The 20079-nt window shown below is 40.1% G+C and overlaps 1 protein-coding gene across 4 annotated transcripts in view; it reads left to right on the forward strand.

Annotated features, from left to right (window-relative positions):
• LOC139540203 (UPF0606 protein KIAA1549-like) overlaps nt 1-20079 on the forward strand; it is an 87708-nt gene that overhangs the window by 52227 nt on the left and 15402 nt on the right. For all 4 annotated transcript variants that reach the window (XM_071343821.1, XM_071343820.1, XM_071343819.1 and 1 more), the window contains exons 7-13: nt 2677-2857; nt 3066-3125; nt 3460-3605; nt 5781-5958; nt 8189-8376; nt 14285-14511; nt 19054-19196. In XM_071343821.1, coding sequence (XP_071199922.1) covers nt 2677-2857; nt 3066-3125; nt 3460-3605; nt 5781-5958; nt 8189-8376; nt 14285-14511; nt 19054-19196 — 1123 coding nt within the window. The remainder of the gene's footprint in view (nt 1-2676; nt 2858-3065; nt 3126-3459; nt 3606-5780; nt 5959-8188; nt 8377-14284; nt 14512-19053; nt 19197-20079) is intronic.

The following is a 20079-nucleotide window of genomic DNA, read 5'->3' on the forward strand; positions in this document are numbered from 1 at the left end:
ACACAATCCTGTCTCAGAGCTCTACGGACAATTCCTTCAACCTCATGACTTGGTTTTTGCTCTGACATGCACTGTCAACTGTGGGACCTTATATAGACAGGTGTGTGCCTTTCCAAATCATGTCCAATCAATTTAATTTACCACAGGTGGACTCCAAGTCTCCAATTTCAGTCTCATAGCAAAGGCTCTGAATACTTTGTCAGTTCCATAATTATTTGGACATTGACCAAGTTATTCTTATTTTAGCTGTCCACCACAGCATATTGGAGTTAAATTAATTCAATAAAGTGTAGACTTTCAGCTTTAATTTGAGCGTATTTACTTCCAAATCGAGTGAACGGTGAACTGTAGGAATTACAGCACTTTTTATATGTGGTCCCCCCCCCCCCTTTTTAAAACCTCTTAAGGATCGGACCATTTTTTTTACATTTTCACCTAAAATGACATACCCAAATATAACTGCCTGTAGCTCAGGACCTGAAGCAAGGATATGCATATTATTGATGCCATTTGAATGGAAACACTTTGAAGTTTGTGGAAATGTGAAATTAATGTTGGAGAATATAACACATTAGATCTGGTAAAAGATGCCAGGCCTTTACTGCAGCTGTCTTCAGTTCCTACTTGTTCTTGTGGCGTTTTGCTTTCAGTTTTGCCTTCAGCAAGTGAAATGCATGCTCAATTGGATTCAGGTCAGATGATTGACTTGGCCATTGCAGAACATTCCACTTCTTTGCCTTAAAAAAGTATTGGGTTGCTTTCGCAGTATGCGTCGGGTCATTGTCCATCTGCACTGTGAAGCGCCGTCCAATGAGTTTTGAAGCATTTGGCTCAATTTTAGCAGATAATATAACCCTAAACACTTCAAAATTCATCATGCTGCTTTTGTCAGCAGTCACATCGTCAATATATACCAGGGAATCAGATCCATTGGCAGCCATACATGCCCACGCCATAACTCTACCTCCACCATGCTTCACAGATGAGGTGGTATGCTTCGGATCAGTTCTTCTCCATACTCTTCACATCATTCTGGTACTAGTTGATCTTTGTCTCATCTGTCCATAGGATGTTGTTCCAGAACTGTACAGGCTTTTTTAGATGTTGTTTGGCAAACTCTAATCTGGTCTTCCTGTTTTTGAGGCTTACCAATGGTTTACATCTTGTGGTAAACCGACAGTATTTACTCTGGTGAAGTCTTCTCTTGATTGTTGACTTTGACACAGATACGCCTACCTCCTGGAGGGTGTTCTTGATCTGGACAACTGTTGTGAAGGGGTTTTCTTCACCAGGGAAAGAATTCTTCTGCCATCCACCACTGTTGTTTTCTGTGGTCTTCTGGGCCGTTTGGTGTTCCTAAGCTCACCAGTGAGTTCTTTATTTTTAAGAATGTATGAAATCGTAGATTTGGTCACACCTAATGTTTTTGCTATCTCTCTGATGGGTTTGTTTTAATTTGTCAGCCTATTGATGGCTTGCTTCACTGGCAGTGACAGACTTCATATTGAGGGTTAACAGCAACAGATTCCAAATGCAAATGTCACACTTGAAATCAACTCTTGACCTTTTATCGGCTTACTTGTAAATTAACTAATGAGGGAATAACACAAACCTGACCATGGAACAGCTGTGCAGCCAATTGTCCAATTACTTTTGGTCCTTTAATTTATGATTATATTAGTTTGTCCAATTACTATTGAGCCCCTAAAATTGGGGGGCTGTGTATAAAAATGGTTGTAATTCCTACACGGTTCATACAATCATTTTGACAAAACCCTTAAATTAAAGATGAAAGTCTGCACTTAAAGCACATCTTGATTCCTTTCAAATCCATTGTGGAGTACAGAGACAAAATTATGCAAATTGTGTCACTGTCCAAATACTTATGAACCTGACTGTATGTAAATAAGGTATTTCTGTTTTCTATTTTTAATAAATTAGCAAACATTTCGAAAAACCTGTTTTCGCTTTGTCATTATGGGGTATTGTGTGTAGATTGATGAGATAAAAAAAGGCTGTTATGTAACAAAATGTGGGAAAAGTCAAGGGGTCTGAATACTTTCCGAATGCACTGTAGATGTGTTTGAAACCATAAGCAAAAACCTTGCATTTTGTGTAACGTCAGTAGTCTAGTCAAGGAAGCATCATGCAATATATATTGTCACTCTCCCCTTACCAAGACCAATGCCAAATAAGGCACGCTGTCACCTGCTTTTATAGTAAGCCTTGATGTGGTACTGTACCTCCCAGCACATTTAGAAGTACCCTCCCTTAAGATGATGCACTTTTTCAAGGTGCCTCTACATCACAATTGAAATGGTAGAGTTGAACCGCTAGGGGCAAAAATAGCTCGATTTATTACTAAAAGACCAACATATATCACTTTTGCAACGAACTATCAAAATGAAGACCAGAATTGATGTGTTTCACTATAACTAAGCCTAAAACGTCTGTTTTTTGTCCCAAAAAATGTTTCAAAACTCTTTAAACCAATGTTAAATTTACATCTTTGCCCAGTGGGTTATGTGTGGCAAATTGCGAACATCACACTGCAGTGTATGCTCACATGATTTATTGGTGACAAGGTTTGTTGTGCAGAGTCTCTTTTTACCATTTACTGAACTTTTGATATCCATCCCTAGCTCAAAGACGTGTGGATATGTCATATTTTCCTAGATTGTGAACATCACCATGAACCAGCCAAGTAGTCAGCAGAGGGAGCCGGTGGATGTGACTTTTGCGGTGCGTGGGGCCATCGGCTACCTGAAGGGGTCAGAGGTCAGCAACCACCTGAGGCTGCTCAACATGGTGGAATTCAGCTACTACCTGGGCTTCCCCGTGCTGCAGATCGCCGAGCGTGAGTCTATTATCATAGTCTAATGGATTGGGATTTTATGCCAAACGCCACTCCTGGGAAGTTCACTTGGGGGAAAATAAATGTATTCTAATCAAATGTATTCTATTAGTCAATCTGCTTCACCTTCTATACACCTATTTTAACCTCAATAGAAAGTATTTTCAGGTTGTCTGTACTTGTCTGGTTTCCCTCTGTTCTTTCACAATAGCTTTCCACTACCCGGAGTTGAACACCACCCAGTTGCTTCGCTCGTCTTGGGTTAGAACAGGTAAGCTTCCCCTTTGCCAACACCTCTGACATTAGGTCAGCGTTTCCCAAACTCGGTCCCGGGGACCTCAAGGGGTGCATGTTTTGGTTGTTGGAATTATTTGTTCATTATTTGAATCTGCTGTGTAGTGCTAGGGCAAAAACCCAGGACTGACTTTGGGAAACGCTCCTTTAAGTATTCCATCCAATCTAAATCTCAACTGCAGCAAGAGGATGGATTGAAAGATATACACATGCAGGGCCTATGTTCTGGCTGTGTGATAGGCTGTGTGTTGGTTCTGTATTTCCTGTCCTGTGAGTGATATCATAACTCTCTGTTTCCTGTCCTTGACCAGTGTTGCTGGGTGTGCTGGATCAGGGGGTGGACGAGCGGATCTTCCAGGCCAAGATGGAACGTCGTGTTGCCCTGCTGCTAGGAGAAGTGCTGGGGGCGGCCAGGCGCACCAAGAGGGCCACCAGCGTGGCTAACCACAGTGTTCAGGTAACCGCATCGGAGCGACTATACCCATCAAATTCTAATTTGGACCTTGAAGCCAGTTCCACTGTTTTTTTCAATGTTCCCTCTAACCAGGGACTGATTTACACCTGGGACACCAGGTAAGTGCAATTCATTATCAGGTAGAACAGATAACCAGTAGTACTCCGGACCTCATAGGGTAAGTTTTGAATACCCCTGCACTATACTATACACAGGTAGATGTGTGTGTACAGTTTATCTGAGGTAAGGGTGACTGAGTGTGTACTACACTCTTAGAAAAAAGGGTTCTTCAGCTGTCCCCATAGGAGAACCGTTTTTGGTTCCAGTTAGAACCCCCTGTGGAAAGGGTTCTACATGGAATCCAAAAGGGTTCTACCTGGAACCCAAAAGGATTCTCCTATGGGGATAGCCGAAGAACCCTTTTAGGTTCTAGGTAACACCTTTTTTTCACAGCTTTCAGCTTTTACAGCTTTCCCCCTGTGGTAATAGCCCCTAGTCTAGGCTGCCCTAGGTACTGTGTTACTGAAGAGAGTAAGTCTGGGTCGTGTGTGATCTGACACAGAAAAACAACCTCAGCCAGCCTCTAATCCACATCCAGTCCCCAAGTTTATTAGAGTGGAATGATGAACAGTGTGTGGCCCCACCTGAACCACGCCCTTCCAAAACACACACACACACACACACACACACACACACACACACACACACACACACACACACACACACACACACACACACACACACACACACACACACACACACACACACACACACACCTCCTGGGTTTATAATAACTCCAGCTGCCAGGCAGAGAGAGAATTAATAATTGATCTGCTATTAGCGACTGGTGCACACAGCAGTCGAGTAACGGGTCTTGAAAGAAAGACAATTTGACTTGGTGGTTGGTCTTTGAGTGGCTGGCGCTGTGATGAATACTGTAGGTGGAGTTTCCATGGATACTCTGGCCTATCCTGTCCCCTGAATGTTGTTAAGAGAGAGGAGAGAGGAGAGCAGGTGCTGTGGAGCTCCACAAAAGGCAGAGCTTGATTAGTAAAGCAGTGGTGCTCTGGGTAGAAAAGACTACAAGGCCTTGATAATGAGTCTCACTGTTCTGATTCATAGAGAGCTCACCACAAGGAATAATATCGACTGAATTAGTAGGGAGGACGCTTTTACCAGTTGATGTGACTAACACTGTACTAGTCCACTCTGTTTGCAACCACATGCACCAATACCCTTCTACAGAGTATTGCTATGTTATTATTGGGTAATGGGGAAAGAAAAGTAGAGGCAGAATAGAAACCACCTATTTCACATTTAAACCACTGGAAGCTAGTACCAGGCATTGTCGCTGCAGAGCGTTACAATTTATTGTGTTACTAAGTGGGATTAAAATGTATTTAATTGTACTTTTTTGGTCGACAATTTACAAAAAATACTCTATAATGTCGAAGAGGAAGAAAAGTGTAAATATAGTAGTTTAGAAAGAGTATTTAGCTCCCTGAGTCAATACATTTTAGAAAGACATTTGGCATCGGTTACAGCTGTGAGTCTTCTTGGGTAAGTCTATAGGAGCTGTGCACTCCTGGATTGTGTCATATTTGCCCATTATTCTTCTGAAAAAAAGGTCAGCCAAACACAAGGCTTTGCTTTCAGGCAAAAAAGTGTATTCCTTTGCTGTGTTTTTATTGCAGTATTACTTTAGTACCTTGTTGCATACAAGATGCATGTTGTGGATTATTTTCATTCTGTATTTGTGTTCTTCTTTTCATTATTGCGGAGTCACTACACCGTCCCCAGTTTTCTCCCATCACAGCCATTGAACTCTGTAGCTGTTTTAAAATCACCGATGGCCTCATGGTAACATCCCTGAGCAGTCTCATTCCTGTCCTGCAGCTCAGTTCAAGGACGACTGTATCGTTGATGTCTCTGGATGGTTTAATACATAATCCACAGCATAATGAATAACTTGACCATGCTTAAAGATTTATTCATTGTCTGATTTGTTATTGTAACCCATCTACCAATCACTGCCCTTTTTTTATGAGGCTTTCAAAAAGCTCACTGATCTTTGTTATTTGAATCCGTCTTTAAAATTCAATACTTGACTGAGGGACCATACAGATGTTATATGTATGGGGTTAGTCATTCAAAAACCACACATCTTCCTCCCTTCAGATTGTGAGTACGACCAGGCTGGTGGGAGCGGAACACCCCCTGGAGATGGTGTACTTTGTGGAGGGTCCCAGCGGGGAGCGGCAGCCTGCAATCACTACAGCCAACATGCTGAACCGCCTTGACGTGCAGAGGGCAGCCATCATACTGGGATACAGAGTGGAGAGCATCCTGGCTACACGTGAGTTCCAGTCTGCCATAGCCTGGTCCCAGATCGCTTTATGCTGTCTTGCCAACTCCTATGTTCTTGACTATAGAAGATCTATCTAATCTAATCTGTCTAATCTATCTGTCTAATATATCGAATATATCTATCTAATATATCTAATCTAATATATCTGATCTAATATATCTAATCTATCTGTCTAATATATCTAATCTAATATATCTAATCTATCTGTCTAATATATCTAATCTAATATATCTAATCTAATATATCTAATCTAATATATCTAATCTATCTGTCTAATATATCTAATCTAATCTATTTTATCTATCTATTTTACCTATCTAATCTATTTGATATATCCTATCTAATCTATCTATCTAATCTATCTATTTTATATATCTAATCTATTTTATCTATTTTATCTATTTTATCTATCCTATCTATCTATTTTATCTATCTAATCTATCTATTTTATATATCTAATCTATTTTATCTATTTTATCTATCCTATCTATCTATTTTATCTATCTAATCTATCTATCTATCTTATCTATATATCTATTTTATCTATCTAATCTATTTTATATATCTAATCTATCTTATCTATTTTATCTATCTAATCTATCTATCTATCTAATCTATTTTATCTATCTAATCTATCTAATCTATTTTATCTATTTTATCTATCTAATCTATCTATCTATCTAATCTATTTTATCTATCTAATCTATCTAATCTATTTTATCTATTTTATCTATCTAATCTATCTAATCTATTTTATCTAATCTATCCATCTTATCTATTTTATCTATCCTATCTATCTATTTTATCTATTTTATCTATCCTATCTATCTAATCTATCTAATATATCTATTTTATCTATCTAATCTATCCATCTTATCTATTTTATCTATCCTATCTATCTAATCTATCTAATATATCTATTTTATCTATCTAATCTATCTAATCTATTTTATCTTATCTATTTTATCTATCTAATCTATCTAATCTATTTTATCTATCTAATCGATCTAATATATCTATCTAATCTAATTTATCTAATCTATCTAATCTAATATATCTAATCTAATCTATTTTATCTAATCTATCTAATCTATTTTATCTATCTATCTAATCGATCTATCTATTTTATCTATATATCTATCTAATCTATCTATCTATTTTATCTATCCTATCTATCTAATCTATTTTATCTATTTTATCTATCCTATCTATTTTATCTATCCTATATATCTAATCTATCCATCTTATCTATTTTCTCTATCCTATCTATCTAATCTATCTATCTATCTATCTATCTATCTATCTATCTATCTATCTATCTATCTATCTATCTAATCTATCTATTTTATCTATCCTATCTATCTAATATATCTATCTAATATATCTATCTAATCTATCTATCTAATCTATCTATTTTATCTATTTTCTCTATCCTATCTATCTAATCTATCTATTTTATCTATCTTAACTATCTATCTATCTAATCTATCTATCTAATCTATCTATCTTTGTCCATGCACATATCCATGCATCAGTGCATTCATTGGCACAGAATGTGTTCATTAAGCGTCTGGAGCTCCTGATCATAGTACAGTGAATCTGCACAATAAAAAAGGATTAAAAAAGAATACTGATGAATTGCTTTCTCAGTATATGTTCACGTGTATTTATAGCAGTGTTTCAACTAATGACTTTATCCTATAGACTGTGTCAAATGCCTATCAACCTCATTATATACCCATGTTCGGGATGAAAGCCTAACACACGGTCAGAGCACCGTGTCAGAGCACCGTGTCAGAGCACCTCAGGGGACTTCTGTCCCTGCTGTAAGACTGCTCTTACGGCAGGCGAGGGTTCTCCCAAGGGGTACGACAAGCCTTAATTAAGCCTAATGAAGTCCCCTGGTTCCAGCAGAAGAACCGACAGCCTAAAGATGTTGTGCGTGGAACACAGTGTGTACCATGCAGTGCATCTACTCTAGCTGTTTAGAAATGAACTTGGTGTGCTAGTCTGGATGTCTGATGAGGATATATAAACACAGACAGATGCGTGCACACACACACACACACACACACACACACACACACACACACACACACACACACACACACACACACGCAGGCAGACACATGCATGTAATTTCACATACATGATATACACACACTCTATAATGTTCTATATCATGTTACGTGTTAAGTATGTCTCTATGGCCCTGTAGCTGTGGAGAAGGTGGCGGGCTACCCTCCCGCGGACACGGAGAACACCAGCGTGTGGATCATCGTCGGCGTGGTGGTGCCGCTAGGCGTGGCCGTCGTCATCATCTCCATCCTGTACTGGAAGCTGTGTCGCACCGACAAGCTGGACTTCCAGCCCGACGCCGTGACCACTGTCCAGCAGAGACAGAAGGTGATCAAAAACCTGATAGAAATAAAGAGACTGAAGGTGAGGGAGGAGGAGGAGGAGGGGAGGAGGAGGGACGATGTGCCAAGGAGCATGATCCTAGAGTTTATTCACCTCTTTTAACCTGCTGTCATGTCTGGGTGTGTTGGGTCTTACATGTTTATGTTGCCTGTCTCTTTGTCCATAGCCACGGTCTTAAATGGCCCTACTCTACACAGGCTATGGGTTGTAGGGTTACTGTTTCAGTCTCTGAAATAGTACATTGTACTGTTAGTTATCTCTGACACTGACAGCTATTTTTCCTCCTCTACCTTCACACACGGCATGGAGAGAGATGTGTTATCAGCCAGTCGACTCCTCTGTCTCTCCACTGTTTGTGTTATACGGTTATCGCCTCTCTAAAAACCATCACGATATCTAGAGCTCTATATCTCCCTGGCAGTGCACTCCTCTAAACCACTTCTGTTTCTCCATGTCTGTATGACACACTACTTCCTTGTTATGATTGGAGGGCTGTAGTTCTCGCCATATAGGGTGGTTGTGGTAGTCTCAGGCTGGGTCTCTGGGGCGAATCCTACAACTTAAGTAGAATTTTTTTGGTGTCAATTTGAGACTAAGTGAAAATGTGACTGAAGTGGGAGTTTTGCCCCTGTGCTGATAGTACTACTACTCTATATTCCCATACAGTTTAGCCTATCTATCTCCCCTGCTGTCCAGTGATCCAGTGTATTCATGGAAAGGATCACAGGCTCCCTATGTGGCAGCATCCCATGCATTAGAGAGGATCACAAGCTCCCTATGTGGCAGGCAGCCCGACAGTAATTGGCTCTCACTGCTGTAAGGCACAGTGGCTGTGTTCTTGCCCATGGCTGCCCCCGCTGTACTGCAGCTCCACACAGCTCTGCAAGATCCCCCTGGCTGACAGCAACACACTCACACACATGCTCACACTCACATATACGCATGCACGCGCTCACACAGACACCCTGCATAATACACACTCATTGCTATCCAGACAGTTAGGATCTGCTCTGCCTACTGCTGCTGGGGGCTGTCTAATCTCTATTCTCACACACACACACACACACACACACACACACACACACACACACACACACACACACACACACACACACACACACACACACACACACACACACACACACACACACACACACACACACACACACACACACACAGAGATATGTAGGCGGCTGTCTCTTGTATACTGTTAGGCTCTGCTATTATCAGTCTGTCTGGTTTGTCTGTGTAGTTATTAGGGGTTATCCTGTCTCTCTGATGGATCAGTCTGTCTGGTATGTCTGTGTAGTTATTAGGGGTTATCCTGTCTCTCTGATGGATCAGTCTGTCTGGTCTGTCTGTGTAGTTATTAGGGGTTATCCTGTCTCTCTGATGGATCAGTCTGTCTGGTCTGAATGTGTAGTTATTAGGGGTTATCCTGTCTCTCTGATGGATCAGTCTGTCTGGTCTGTCTGTGTAGTTATTAGGGGTTATCCTGTCTCTCTGATGGATCAGTCTGTCTGGTCTGTCTGTGTAGTTATTAGGGGTTATCCTGTCTCTCTGATGGATCAGTCTGTCTGGTCTGTCTGTGTAGTTATTAGGGGTTATCCTGTCTCTCTGATGGATCTGTCTGTCTGATCTGTCTGTGTAGTTATTAGGGTTCATCCTGTCTCTCTGATAGATCAGTCTGTCTGCCTTCTCTTCCTCCAACCTCTCTGTCCAACTGGGCCATTTGGCTCCAGGGCTGCTTGAGTGGGGCTAGGCAGCCGTACACTGATGATCAGACACATCTATCGTTCCCCTACCTCTGCCCAACACTTCTATCATCCATCATCACATAACACATCCCCTCTTTCCACTTCTATTTCTCTTTCCTGTTTCTGTTCAGTCGACTCAATCACCATTCAGGGAATCACCGTTAAGGGAATCACCATTCAGGGAATCATCGTTCAGGGAATCAAGGTCTCCTCTTTCAATCAAGAGGCAAATAACCATTAGCGAGAGTGAGGAGGAAGAGGAGGAGGAAGAAGAAGAGGAGGAAGAGGAAGAAGAAGAGGAGGAGGATGAAGATGAGAAAAAGGGGAAGGTACAAAGTAGAAGCAAGTAGTTTGTAGAAGACCCTGAAGAAAATGGGTTGTGTAGTGTGTAGTGGACTTGGATCCATTGGTTGTTGTGAGCAGAGGATGGTAGCATATTGTCCCTGTACTAAAGGGGCAATGAAGTCCCATGGTAGTGAACACCCAGAGACCTTGTCAACTCATCACATGTATCGATCTCCATCCACTCCATCTGCTCAGGGGCCAAAGCTTCCTCCTCCCAAGCCAAAACCAAAGCCCACGCAGAAAAGTGAGAGCTATGAGGAGGAAGAGGAGGATGAGGAGGAGGAAGAGAAAACAGTGTTGAAAGGGAAGAATGCAAAGCAGAAGGTACAATGTACTGTTTAAAGAAAGTAGTCCTCTCCTTGTTAGACGTGTTGGCCTGTTTCCAGGCCTTAGAGAGCGATTGGTCAGACACACAGAGATGGTAGCTAGTTTGGCCCAGGACTCATGTTTACGTATTATAATAAAACAAAGTATTTTTTGAATACTTGGCTTCAATGTTTTTGATGCTTATCATGTTAGTTTTTACAGTCTCATCCAAGTAAGCCATATATTGGATGGATACCATACTATAATGTACAGTATCAGTCTTTAGTAAGTACTGTAGGTCCCATTAGACTAGGCCATGGTTTCAATATTTCTTTCTCTCTTTTGTTTTCTCCTGACATAGTGAATAGTGTGTGGGTAGAATCAGTAGCATAGTCTAGATCTGTGTGGGGTGGTGGTGTTTTTACCTAGATATTCAGTTGGTGACTGACTGTAAGACCAATGGGTGCTTACTGCTTAGCATGCCCGGTTTATCATACTGGAGAGCTTTCCCTCTCAAAGACAAAAGCTTAGCGTAGCACCCTGTATTATATGCATATTCAACAGTGTTTAAGAAATATATTACCTGTAGCAGGGTTATCTTTTGATCAAGCCATCAATGTTTTGTGATGATTCGTGTCGCAAAAATGTTCGCTAACTTGTTAGCAATTAGCATGTTTGACATTTCAGTTGAAGTACTAATACTATTAGCTTTTTGACAAGAGGTTTAGCAAAAAAATACAGCGCGTATTATTGGCATACGGTCCCCAGTTATTGGCCACCTTACTATTTTGTTCTATTACAAGATATATCCATTTAATTGTGTTCAAAAAAGAAACGCCAACCTCGTATCTGAAGTGTTTACTAGATAGTTGGCTAACCTTCCAGAAGAAAAAAAACGTGCCTGTCAACTTTTCATTGTGCATCCTGTAGACTCTTAAAAATGTTTCTTCACCCACATCTTCTTCAGTGTTGTAACCAAATAATGTCTCATTATTTGTTTTACAGATGAATCTTATGTTTTGAGAAAGTAGATAACAGTTTAATACTAAAATATAAATTAGTATGAATCATTTAGGTAAAAAAGTTGTATATTAAATTATGTGTGGTCTGTTGCACATTCAAATTTTACAATATGCAGCGTGTACCATAAAATGTGTATGTATATATATGCAGTTGAATTCGGAGGTTTACATACACCTTAGCCAAATACATTTAAACTCAGTTTTTCACAATCCCGGACATTTAATCCCAGTTAAAGATTCCCTGTTTTAGGTCAGTTAGGATCACCACTTTATTTTAAGAATGTGAAATGTCAGGATAATAGCAGAGAGAAGGATTTATTTCAGCTTTTATTTCTTTCATCACATTCCCAGTGGGTCAGAAGTTTACATACACTCAATTAGTATTTGGTATTATTGCCTTTAAATTGTTTAACTTGGGTCAAACTTTTCAGGTAGCCTTCCACAAGCTTCCCACAATAAGTTGGGTGAATTTTGGCCCAGCTCTGACAGAGCTGGTGTAACCGAGTCAGGTTTGTAGGCCTCCTTGCTCGCACACACTTTTTCAGTTCTGGCCACAACATTTCTATAGGATTGAGGTCAGGGCTTTGTGATGGCCACTCCAATACCTTGACTTTGTTGTCCTTAAGCCATTTTGCCACAACTTTGGAATTATGCTTGGGGTCATTGTCCATTTGGAAGACCCATTTGCGACCAAGCTTTAACTTACTGACTGATGTCTTGAGATGTTGCTTCAATATATCCACATCATTTTCCTGCCTCATGATGCCATCTATTTTGTGAAGTGCACCAGTTCCTCCTGCAGCAAAGCACCCCCACAACATGATGCTGCCACCCCCGTGCTTCACTGCTGGGATGGTGTTCTTCGGCTTTTTACATTTTTTATTTTACCTTTATTTAACTAGGCAAGTCAGTTAACAACAAGTTCTTATTTTCAATGACGGCCTACTGGGTTAACTGCCTTGTTCAGGGGCAGAACGACAGATTTTTACCTTGTCAGCTCGGGGATTCAATCTTGCAACCTTTTGGTTACTAGTCAAATGCTCTAACCACTAGGTTACCTGGCGCCGTTCTTCGGCTTGCAAGCCTCCCCCTTTTTCCTCCAAACATAATGATGGACATTATGGCTAAATAGTTCTATTTTTGTTTCATCAGACCAGAGGACATTTCTCCAAAAAGTACAATCTTTGTCCACATGTGCAGTTGCAAACCGTAGTCTGGCTTTTTTATGGCGGTTTTGGAGCAGTGGCTTCTTCCTTGCTGAGCGGCCTTTCAGGTTATGTTGATATAGGACTAGTTTGACTGTGGATATAGATACTTTTGTACGTGTTTCCTCCAGTATCTTCACAATGTCCTTTGCTGTTGTTCTGGGATTGATTTGCACTTTTCGCACCAAAGTACGTTAATTTCTAGGAGACAGAATGCTTTCTCCTTCCTGAACGGTATGATGTAAACTTCCGACTTCAACTGTGTGTGTGTGTGTGTGTGTATATATATAACCTTTTTGAAAACTCTCAAAACCTTACAAAAATTGCAATGTAAATCGGTGGTCAGCTAGCTAGAATGGTGTCTTTAATCGCAAAAAGTACCGTTATTTTACACGCCATTTAAAAATGTTGAGCTCCATCGAGCAAGCCTCTCGTGAAACCATCCATGCTTCACTCCATCAGAGCAGTACATTTTAGAGAAAGCGGTGTGATCCACCAGAAGAATCAATTCCCATATGTCGATTTAATGTATGCTGTCGAGGGTTATAGTGTGGGACGGTGGCAGTGTCAACCAGTCTCCTCTTCTTCATTCAATAAGGAATCCCTGTGACTGATTTCTTAACACCAGAAACCCACTTACTGCACTAACATGACACAGCTCAGGTCTCTCTGTCTACTCCTGTGTTGTGAGACAGCCCCTGAGGCTTTAGACTCCAGTGCACGAACCCCCTTGAGGATAGCAGACAGACAGACAGTCCTGTGTTTACCCCACTTTACTATCCCTCTGCTTTTAATTCATTCATGCCTGGCAGACTCTCCCTGCGCTCTCCCCATCACTCAGGCAGCCCCAGTCACTCACAATTCACTACCCCTCCATCTCTCTGTCGCTTCGCTCGCTCGCTTCTCTCTCTCCTGAGGGGAAAGGCAGCCTGCCTGGCCTACTTCTGTCTGTCTGTCCTCCCTCCCCCTCCCGCTGCGGTCGTATATATCTGTCTGATGACACCTTCCCTCGATTCTGAAAGCAGCTGGCAAATCGATGACTGTGATTGTTTTTATTCTCCCTCTCACCCCCACTCTCAATCTCTCCATTTTCCCTGTTGTTATATATCCTCCTGCTCCTGTTCCTCTCTCCTCTCTTTTATCCCCCTCCTCTCTCCCTCCGCCCTCTATTTATCTCTCTGTCTCCCTCCGCTCTCTTTCTCTCTCCATCCCTCCATCCCTTCCTCCTCTCTGTGTCCTCTATCCTCCTCCTTGTCAGCTCCAGGCTCCCAGTGTGAAGGGCTTTGACTTTGCCAAGCTGCACCTGGGCCAGCACAGTAAGGATGACATCATGGTTATCCAGGAGGCTGGCGCTCCCGGCCCTCCCTTGCCCAACCCCAGCGCCAAGGAAGCCGCATCGGAGAACGGTGAGGTCCCCACCCCTAAGTCAAAGGGGACCTCCGTCTCCTCCACCAAGGCATCCCGCAGCGCACGCAGACGAGGAAGGTCAGTAGCCCCCCCCCCCCCCCCCCCCGTACAGTGTGTGTGTGTGTGGCTGTGCCTCATTCACCTCAGCAGGGAGATTCCAGTAGACAGGTTTTGAAAGATGCTCCATTCACAACAGCCCATCTTAATCAATTATTAATGCAGTACACAGTACACTAGACATTTGATGTCTTTCTTTAAAGGGGTTTCCTTCTATAGAAATGCCATATAGTCTATAGTTTTGCATTAGTTTGATATATTGGTAAGGTTTGATATATTGGTAAGGTTTGATATGTTGGTACGGTTTGATATATTGGTAAGGTTTGATATGTTGGTAAGGTTTGATATATTGGTAAGGTTTGATATGTTGGTAAGGTTTGATATGTTGGTAAGGTTTAATATATTGGTAAGGTTTGATATGTTGGTAAGATTTGATATGTTGGTAAGGTTTGATATGTTGGTAAGGTTTGATATATTGGTACGGTTTGATATGTTGGTAAGGTTTGATATGTTGGTAAGGTTTGATATATTGGTACGGTTTGATATGTTGGTAAGGTTTGATATATTGGTAAGGTTTGATATGTTGGTAAGGTTTGATATATTGGTAAGGTTTGATATGTTGGTAAGGTTTGATATGTTGGTAAGGTTTGATATGTTGGTAAGGTTTGATATGTTGGTAAGGTTTGATATGTTGGTAAGGTTTGATATGTTGGTAAGGTTTGATATGTTGGTAAGGTTTGATATGTTGGTAAGGTTTGATATATTGGTACGGTTTGATATGTTGGTAAGGTTTGATATATTGGTACAGTTTGATATGTTGGTACGGTTTGATATGTTGGTAAGGTTTGATATATTGGTACGGTTTGATATGTTGGTACGGTTTGATATATTGGTAAGGTTTGATATGTTGGTAAGGTTTGATATATTGGTACGGTTTGATATATTGGTACGGTTTGATATATTGGTAAGGTTTGATATGTTGGTAAGGTTTGATATATTGGTAAGGTTTGATATGTTGGTAAGGTTTGATATATTGGTAAGGTTTGATATGTTGGTAAGGTTTGATATATTGGTAAGGTTTGATATGTTGGTAAGGTTTGATATGTTGGTAAGGTTTGATATATTGGTAAGGTTTGATATGTTGGTAAGGTTTGATATATTGGTACAGTTTGATATATTGGTACGGTTTGATATATTGGTACGGTTTAATATATTGGTACAGTTTGATATATTGGTACAGTTTGATATATTGGTACAGTTTGATATGTTGGTACGGTTTGATATGTTGGTAAGGTTTGATATGTTGGTAAGGTTTGATATATTGGTACAGTTTGATATATTGGTACAGTTTGATATGTTGGTAAGGTTTGATATATTGGTACAGTTTGATATATTGGTACAGTTTGATATGTTGGTACGGTTTGATATGTTGGTAAGGTTTGATATATTGGTACAGTTTGATATATTGGTACAGTTTGATATGTTGGTACAGTTTGATATATTGGTACAGTTTGATATGTTGGTACGGTTTGATATGTTGGTAAGGTTTGATATATTGGTACAGTTTGATATATTGGTACAGTTTGATATGTTGGTACAGTTTGATATATTGGTACAGTTTGATATGTTGGTAAGGTTTGATATGTTGGTAAGGTTTGATATATTGGTACGGTTTGATATGTTGGTAAGGTTTGATATATTGGTACAGTTTGATATATTGATAAGGTTTGATATGTTGGTAAGGTTTGATATGTTGGTAAGGTTTGATATGTTGGTAAGGTTTGATATGTTGGTACGGTTTGATATGTTGGTAAGGTTTGATATGTTGGTACAGTTTGATATGTTGGTAAGGTTTGATATATTGGTACGGTTTAATATATTGGTACAGTTTGATATATTGGTACAGTTTGATATATTGGTACAGTTTGATATGTTGGTACGGTTTGATATGTTGGTAAGGTTTGATATGTTGGTAAGGTTTGATATATTGGTACAGTTTGATATATTGGTACAGTTTGATATGTTGGTAAGGTTTGATATATTGGTACAGTTTGATATATTGGTACAGTTTGATATGTTGGTACGGTTTGATATGTTGGTAAGGTTTGATATATTGGTACAGTTTGATATATTGGTACAGTTTGATATGTTGGTACAGTTTGATATATTGGTACAGTTTGATATGTTGGTACGGTTTGATATGTTGGTAAGGTTTGATATATTGGTACAGTTTGATATATTGGTACAGTTTGATATGTTGGTACAGTTTGATATATTGGTACAGTTTGATATGTTGGTAAGGTTTGATATGTTGGTAAGGTTTGATATATTGGTACGGTTTGATATGTTGGTAAGGTTTGATATATTGGTACAGTTTGATATATTGATAAGGTTTGATATGTTGGTAAGGTTTGATATGTTGGTAAGGTTTGATATGTTGGTAAGGTTTGATATGTTGGTACGGTTTGATATGTTGGTAAGGTTTGATATGTTGGTACAGTTTGATATGTTGGTAAGGTTTGATATATTGGTAAGGTTTGATATGTTGGTAAGGTTTGATATATTGGTACAGTTTGATATATTGGTACGGTTTGATATGTTGGTAAGGTTTGATATATTGGTACAGTTTGATATATTGGTACAGTTTGATATGTTGGTACGGTTTGATATGTTGGTAAGGTTTGATATATTGGTACAGTTTGATATATTGATAAGGTTTGATATGTTGGTAAGGTTTGATATATTGGTACAGTTTGATATGTTGGTAAGGTTTGATATGTTGGTACGGTTTGATATGTTGGTAAGGTTTGATATATTGGTACAGTTTGATATATTGGTACAGTTTGATATGTTGGTACAGTTTGATATATTGGTACAGTTTGATATGTTGGTACGGTTTGATATGTTGGTAAGGTTTGATATATTGGTACAGTTTGATATATTGGTACAGTTTGATATGTTGGTACAGTTTGATATGTTGGTAAGGTTTGATATGTTGGTAAGGTTTGATATATTGGTACGGTTTGATATGTTGGTAAGGTTTGATATATTGGTACAGTTTGATATATTGATAAGGTTTGATATGTTGGTAAGGTTTGATATGTTGGTAAGGTTTGATATGTTGGTAAGGTTTGATATGTTGGTACGGTTTGATATGTTGGTAAGGTTTGATATGTTGGTACAGTTTGATATGTTGGTAAGGTTTGATATATTGGTAAGGTTTGATATGTTGGTAAGGTTTGATATATTGGTAGTTTGATATATTGGTACGGTTTGATATGTTGGTAAGGTTTGATATATTGGTACAGTTTGATATATTGGTACAGTTTGATATGTTGGTACGGTTTGATATGTTGGTAAGGTTTGATATATTGGTACAGTTTGATATATTGATAAGGTTTGATATGTTGGTAAGGTTTGATATGTTGGTACAGTTTGATATGTTGGTAAGGTTTGATATATTGGTACAGTTTGATATATTGGTACGGTTTGATATGTTGGTAAGGTTTGATATATTGGTACAGTTTGATATATTGGTACAGTTTGATATGTTGGTACGGTTTGATATGTTGGTAAGGTTTGATATATTGGTACGGTTTGATATATTGATAAGGTTTGATATGTTGGTAAGGTTTGATATGTTGGTACAGTTTGATATGTTGGTAAGGTTTGATATGTTGGTAAGGTTTGATATATTGGTAAGGTTTGATATATTGGTAAGGTTTGATATGTTGGTAAGGTTTGATATGCTGGGATTGTTTTTTCTACTTTTTGATGTATGGTCGCTGAGCTTTGTGTTTTGGTTTCTACCTTATGCACATTGAGCGTGGGAAATGCTCTTTACAAATGAAATATTATGATACATAATCCTGGTAGAAAATGTAAAAGCAGTGACATATACTTCCTGTTTGTGACCTACTGTGGACAGCTCAGTTCATTTTCTGTCCCATGACCCGCACAGCAGGGTTAGCAGTTTGTGGAGTAGCCTATCGCTGGCCTCTCCACTGCCGAACTGTCACAGCTAAATCAATGGTGTCAATGCGTGATGGTCTATTCTCGTGAGACGGGAGAATGGTCGCTCTGACTGAAAGATCATTTCTCCTCGCTAATTGCTTTAGCTAATAGCAGATCATTTAGGCTTGAATGCAGGAGTGGCAGTCAGCACTGAATCCGGTGACGAGTATGATAGTTTGCTGTCACATTGTCACTAATGTAGGGGATTAGAGCGGTAATGATTGAAAGAGAGGATTGATATTGACATGTCCTTGACTCTGGAAAGCTGTTCTACCAAGTTGGATAGGAACTTAATTATGCTGTCAATGGGAATAATCCTAGTGATAGATTATGACAAAAAGCTTTTTTCTTTTGAGAAAAAGTCATTACAAACGTATTTCCCCCTGGAATTGATTAATTAAAAACGACTATTAAAAGCACAGTTGTTTTCATTCTATACAGTATATAGAGCTTCGGAATTGTGTATACATGTGTAAGCATGTTTGTGTGTGTGCGTGCTCGCGTGTTTGTACATGCATGACAGGTTTGTGTGTGGCTTTCCGGGGACAGGATCTCTCCATCGGACGGGGACTCCATGGTGAGTGCCGGGTCCAGTGATCGTGAGAGGGAGTCAGCCGAGGAGAACCTGAGAGCTATCGCCATGCCAAACGACAGCAAGCAGGCCCGCAAGATCCCCATCAATGTTTTAAATGGCAAGTGTCCTTGGCAACACAGAGAGAAGAGGAGGCGGGGCAGGGGAGCAGAGAGAGAGAGGGAAAACAAGGGAAATAGAGACTTGGAGGAAGAGAAACAAGCAACTGATACAGACCAGGAGTGAAGGAGGGACAGAGAGGGACAGAGAGCAAGAGAAAGGGGAGAGACTGAGTTAGCGTGAAAGTGAGGTAGGTAGTATGTCTGACAGTCTGTTGAAAGGCCTGTGTAGTGCCACTCTGGCCTGGTTGCTGGGTGTGTACACTGTGCAGACAGAGACCGAGACAACGCCAGCCAGGCACAGACTGAACCTGACTCACCACAGAGGAATGGCTCCAGCAGTACGACCTCAAAGCACTCTAGAGTACTTGCACACACACACATGCTAAACAGAGGCTCCTTCGCTTCTCTCCACAGTCTAAATAAGCTTGGCTGAGGCCAGGAGACAGGACGTTATCAGCACTGGAATTTCTTCTTCTAGATGACCCTCTGCTGTGGATGGTCAAAGACCTGACATAGCACTCAGAGTAGTGTATACACACCAGTGATGATGTAGTGCAGAGCGATGTCCGACTCCTCCAGTATTTGCTCTAAATGCTCTGGGTCTGCCGCTGACTTAGTCCTGTAGAAATGGTAGGGAGAGACTTTAGCCTATATGGATATGTTTTAAACAGAATTACCTTGTCATCTAGTTAACTTGAATCTTTCTGTCCGTTGTTTTCCTGTGACTTCACTTTCTCTGTCTTGTCTGTTTTGGCACTCAGGGAAGAATAGAATTGGTAAGAGTTTTGCTTTCTGTCAGTTCAACTTCTCTCGGTGTTGAAGTAGACATGAGGCTTTTGGGACCTGTAGCTGCTGTCTGTGCGACCGTGACGTGACGTCCGT

Source organism: Salvelinus alpinus, chromosome 15, assembly GCF_045679555.1.
Source record: "Salvelinus alpinus chromosome 15, SLU_Salpinus.1, whole genome shotgun sequence".
Lineage (NCBI taxonomy): Eukaryota > Metazoa > Chordata > Actinopteri > Salmoniformes > Salmonidae > Salvelinus > Salvelinus alpinus.